General features: G+C 40.7%; 1 protein-coding gene across 1 annotated transcript; it reads left to right on the plus strand.

Annotated features, from left to right (window-relative positions):
* Positions 1-2,690: 2,690 nt before the first annotated feature.
* LOC104548366 (zinc finger protein 407-like) lies at positions 2,691-4,042 on the plus strand (the record flags this gene model as incomplete). Its single annotated transcript, XM_010194369.1, has 1 exon — positions 2,691-4,042. A coding segment is annotated over one exon (1,352 nt), but the record flags the coding sequence as incomplete, so codon positions are not given.
* Between the last annotated feature and the right edge of the window lie 1,958 nt (positions 4,043-6,000).

Consider the following 6,000-nt stretch of genomic DNA (forward strand, 5'->3'; position numbering starts at 1 on the left):
CAATCGCATTTATGAACTGTGATGGAATAGCTGGGGTTGCACTGAGCTGAGGTTAAGATGTTGGTGTAGTTAAGCTTCATCACACCCCTTAGTGACAGCAGTATTTACCCATGTAGTTTACTTTAATGGTCAGGAAGTGGCTTAACTCACCTCTGGATTCAAATAGATTAAGTAAGCAGTCAGAATGGCATAATTACCAGTGCTGCGAGGGATTCGCTGGATAGCTCTTCACCCAGGAGACTTCCCATTCAATTGCACAGCAAAGGCTGGAGTTGCAGAGATTCACGGGTACAGCCTTTCTTTGAGGCGATGAAAACAGGATGAATTTCCTTTTTCTTTTCCTTTCCCAGACCAGAGCCTCTCCTCAATGCAGCAACACTGGGTCCCGTACATAATTTATCGTGATCTTAGGGGAAAGATGTCATGATTTGGCTGTGCGCATGTGAAAATTATGATCATGGAGTTATTTTGATTTTGAAATCCAGTGGAAAATACATGATTTGTAGAGTTATTTTGATTTTGTGCCACATCACTGCCAGGCTCCTCTTTATCATGTCAACAAAGCAAGATTCCTGAGAGAATTAATTACTTCTACACTATTATAAAATGTGGAGGAGCTAAGATAATTGTCATTTTGTGTTGATTTCCCCTTCCTATTTTCCTGCTCTTTGGGGGGTCTTGTGAATGTCAGTGCCTACAGAGAGCACAGGAAAGTGGGGGTAAGAACCAGTCTTACCACAGTAAGCTTCCTTCTTTCTTATGCCTGACAAAATGTACTTCAATTGCAAGTGCCAGATTTATCATGCAGCATCACTTGGAAACACTCTAATGGTTTAAATTGTTAATTTTCTTTTCCAAAGATAACCTGCCTTGCAAACTAAGATGGAGGAAGTTGTATAACATCAGTTTAGACTTGAGGAGGTGATTTGCAGCCTTTCAGCTTAACAAAATCACGTCTCCATGCTTCACAGTACAGTTCTTCGCTATAAGCTTTGTAATTGAAAAAAAAAAGATAGAGAGATAGAGAGAGAGAGAGAGAGAGATAGATGGATGGATGGATGCATGCATGCATGCATGCATGCATGCCAGCAAAAGTTCAGTCTTTTAAGCATTGGTGTTATCTTGGAATATCAGCTTGATATGCACTTTAGCATACCAAGTAGCTAGAGGCATCTGCAAGATGCCAAGTACTCAGTCTCAGATTAACATAGCTCCTAAGTGTGAACTTACCTTTAAGCAAATTGAGTCTCTGTTTTTAGAACCCAGTTTAGTTCACTGTGGGATCAGGGCCTGACAGCTCAGTGCTTTGGGTGAAAGAACCCCCTTAGACCAGTTTTAGTATAATTTTCTTGGCCTCTTGAGTTCAACGGAGCATGTTGTTCACTGGAAGTGTCTTGGTGACTTGGAAAGTACTGTGCTAGCCTGAAATTTGACTGTAAGAGTCAATTTTCTTTTTCTTGTTTGTTTTATCCCAAACAAGCAATGGTGTATCTATGTGTGTTACTGATAAAACACTACACCTGTTATTGCAGAGATATGATTTCCGTTTGTGTGGGTGAATTTAAAGTAGAGCATGAGTGTGGGTAGTCTCAGCAGCATGGACTTAATCAGCCTTCCCAAAGCCCATCCAGTATAAGACCTTCACCTTGTTCTCAGTGTGCAGGACCCACTTTTCCCTCTGTGTGCATTGGTTGTGGCCCAAAGCTCACTTCCCAGCACTTGCAGGAGCTGCAGGGGTGCTTCGGGATTGCTCTGCTACAGGGAGACCGAGTGCTAGAGCTGTCCTGCGATGGACATCCACAGAGCTGGTCACAGAGCACTCTCACTTATGTCTTCCCAAAAATGCCAAAGGCAACCCGAGGCCATGCTTTGAGGATGGTGGGCTTGACTTTGTGCAGCTGTGAGCACCGTGTGCTTTGTTGAAGCTTTGCTGTTAGTGATGAGAACTGAGAAGGAAACCCTCAATGAACCAAAACCAGACTGAGCAGTGGAGCAAGCGGTTGGAATGGGGAAGTTACTGATATTTTAATTTGTTAATTGATTTCACATAGAAATAATTAGGAAGTGTAATTGAGATTACTCTGGATGATATTTTATAGAATACCCTGCTTAAGGTAAGAAAACTCCCGAGTGTCTTCTCCAGGTAACTAGGCCAGTGACTGAGTCAGTCAGGTGTGCTGGAGAAGATGCTAGGTGGGAAATGAAGGGGAAGACAATGGCATCGAAGTGATAGCATGGCAATTACCTCACCAACAAAAGCAGGGTATTAAGAAGATCAACCACAGTTTTTCATACCCAGATATGTTTAATGTAATATACGATCCTAAAATTCATTACTGGAGTACTGAAATATCACCGATAGGATCTTCTATAAGAGATGTGTTAATGGCTTTTAACTGTATACTGTATTTATCTGGGCTTTTTTATACAGCATATTTTTAAAAACACATTTAAATTGTTAATAGGCTGCAGAATTGTTAAACTCAGCAATTATTTCAACCTGTAAATATGTTATTTGGAAAACATGCAAATTGGTTTTGTTCGCTTGCTCATTTTATCTGTGTTTTCTGCCAATGAAATCTAAAAGTTGTCAAGGATTTTTTTTCCATTTAAGGTACAATTTATTAAAGTAATGAACTGATATTTTCCATGATACCACGTTAAAAGCATGTTTTATCTTTATCTTGTAGGCATTGTGTCCAAGTCTTATGAGTGCCGACTGAAGGGGCAAGGAGCAACCTTTGTGGAAACTACGAGTCCTTTTACTGCAGCAACACTGGGAGAGGTTTCTCCAGTTAAAGAGAAGGCCTTTCGGGCCAGTAGGAGGCAGCCACAGTCACCTGAAGAAGTTCAGCAAGTCATTATTATTCAAGGATATGATGGCGACTTTGCAATTGATGCCTCTGTGGAAGAAACGGCAGCAGCCACCCTTCAGACGCTAGCAATGGCTGGTCAGATGGCCAGGGTGGTCCATATTACAGAAGACGGGCAAGTCATCGCTACAAATCAGAACGGCTCACACGTGAGTAGTGTGGTTCCAGGGCAGATCCTGACTGAGCAGTTGGCAGATGGTGCAACGCAGGTGGTAGTGGTTGAAGGAACAGGAACTGATATGGAGGAGGCCGTTCAAATTGACGGAGTTCCTGACTCCAGTAGCTCTGTACTGCAGCAGATAATGCGACAAGAAGTTTTAGATGCTTCTGAAGCTACAGTCCATCCTCCAGACTCCTCTTCAGCATTAGACGCCCTGCTTTGTGCTGTGACTGAGCTGGGTGAAGTGGAAAACAAATCTGGACTCCTTGACAGAGGCAGGTCTAGTCACAAAGATTTCCTGCAAATGGCAAACCCAGAGACACCCAGCATTTCCAGTGATGCAGGAGGACAAGAAATACAAATGTTCCATGGAGTTCAAGAGACTCAGGAAGATACCGAACCCATGGAAGTAGTGACGCGGGTCATGCACCCATCGGCTATAATTGCATCTCAGGAGAGAGCTCAGGCTGCCTTCAAGAAAATGGTCCAAGGAGTATTACAGTTTGCTGTATGTGATACGGCTGCAGCCGACCAGCTGATGAAAGAAGGTGTCACTCAGGTCATTGTAAATGAGGAAGGGACTGTGCATATGGTAGCTAGAGAAGGCTCTCAGATAATTATGCAGGAGGCCAGCAGCCACGCGCTCAGTGTCCAAAGCGAGCACATGGATTTAGTTGAGTCGGATGGGGAAATATCACAGATTATTGTCACTGAAGAATTAGCTCAAGCCATGGTTCAGGGTTCTGATGGTGACTTCTCTGAAGGTGCAACCCACTACATCGTCACAGAGTTGCCACCAGACATACAGGATGAGCCCGGTGTGTACTCGCACGCTGTGATCGAGGCGGCCGGGTCTCCAGAGATTTTGCAGGCCAGTGCTGGTATAAAAGCAGAATCTGGATCTTCTGATCGAGCAGGAGATCAGTTAACAAGCATGGTCATTTATACAGAGAGTGGTTCAGAAGTAATTCAGGGCCAGAGGGATGATAATGAAGTACAAGAAGCATGAAGAGCTTCATCTCCTAGGCTTGATGCAGGGCAAAGCTGGAAATGACCAGACCCATGGAGGTGCTGTATTCCTGGACAAGTCTCTGTAAAACCTTCCCAGTGCAGCATCCTCCTTGCCAGGTAACAAATATGCATCCCGCCAGAGGTGAGGGTCAGCTATGAGCAGAAGTGCACTGAAAAGGATAATGCAATCTTGTTACAATAGTTCTAAGAATAATTATATGGGATTATTATAAAACAGGTATATTAAGGTACAAAAGAGGATAAAAGCCCCCCCCTTCAAAAAAAAATAGGTATTGTTCTGTCCAATGCTTGCTTTGCTGTTTGTTTTGGTTTTTTTTAAATATTGTTTTATCTCAGGGTAATTCCCTGACTTCTGTCATTTTTGTCTAACATAATCACAGGACTAAAATAATTCCATTTACGTGTACATTTTGTGAACAAATAAATAAGCAAAAAATACAAACCCCACAATAACAAGGTGAACAGGTAAGGTAGTATACTGTAATCGGTGCACTTCTTTATTTTAAAGAATAGGTGACATTTTGTTTTCTGGAACCTACTTTAAAATATCCCTAGCTAAAAATATGTCATCAAAATAAGTATTTTTCGCATCTAAAAGCAAGTTTCTCATAGAAGCTTAGTCTTTTGTGGTGTCACAGAGGACTTGCCCTGAAGAAGAGCTCAAAAAAGCTCCACTTCAGAAAATTCTTGATTATACATATTCAGGAAGGAGAACTTGATGCCTGTAACTTCCACTTCATTTTAGATGAGTCCTACCTAAGAAATGTGCATTTTTTTAAAAATATATTGTCACTGTGTGTTTTGCTTTTCTTATAAATAGTGCTTCATATAAATACCATTTTGCAGTTCATTTTGGGAACGACTTCTGAAATGTTATGGGGGTTTTTAAAGAAAATTCTGACATTGACATTAACAAGTAGGAAAAAAAAAAAGGTGACCTTGTATTTCTTGCTTAGTCCAGAATGTCAATTATTTACTTGTGGATATACTGCAATTGTTCAATGCAAGTTCGTGTTGAAAAGGTTTGTATCATGATACAACTGCTTTTGTTTCTTTAAAAAAATTGTAAAATATAAACTGGCAAGGTTTGGGGATTTTTTGTTGTCTTTCAAATAAAATGTTAGCATTAAAATGAAGCATCATGATTTTTAATATTAAGCAATAAACAGAACTGGCATTCAGTGGGAGCAAACTAACGGTATCTGTTATGTCTCTGCATTTTCTCTTTTCTCTTTTCCTTTCTCTAGCCTGCTAGATAGATAAAGATAAAAGAATCTAATTTCTGAAGTGTGCCTTATGCATGCTTAATATAATTGTGTAAGAGTTTAGGGTATAAGCCATGCTGACTCCAGAGATAACTGGGTTTCCTATCATGTTTAATATCTGAAAATTATCAACTGTAAGAAAGTTGGGGTGAGGTAAAACAATAGTTCCTTCCTGAAGCAACTGTTTAAAAATGCATTTTCTGATAGTGCTGCTTAGAAAAGGTGCTTCATTCTGAGGCTATAAGATCAGGCTGTCTTTTCATCTCTTTTTATTATTTATTTTTAAATTTTATTATTTTCCAGGAATTAAGGTTGTGTCTTTGTCAAACCCCAAAAAAAAGTAAATTTCAACTTGGACATCGAGATTCATAATTAGCCGAGTTTGACTTGCTCATCTTTCTTAAAAGTGGCAGGCTGTTCACTTACTCTTAAAAACTGTCTTCAGCAAACAGTGACAGGATCAACTCCCGTTTGTTATCAGGAAAAAGGTGACCTTTACAAAATGATGGCCCTCCGCAAGACTCTCACAGATGTTCAAAAAAACGGAATGTTTTTCAGTGGAAGTATTTCTTCTTGATCATTTCTCCTGTTAACTGTAGCCCTGTGGTCTTGCAGCCTGGATGCTAATTCTTTGCTGTGCTTAGTCCTGTATGGCTAACCTTTCTGCTGC

Source organism: Mesitornis unicolor, unplaced genomic scaffold (genome assembly GCF_000695765.1).
Source record: "Mesitornis unicolor isolate BGI_N332 unplaced genomic scaffold, ASM69576v1 scaffold12741, whole genome shotgun sequence".
Lineage (NCBI taxonomy): Eukaryota > Metazoa > Chordata > Aves > Mesitornithiformes > Mesitornithidae > Mesitornis > Mesitornis unicolor.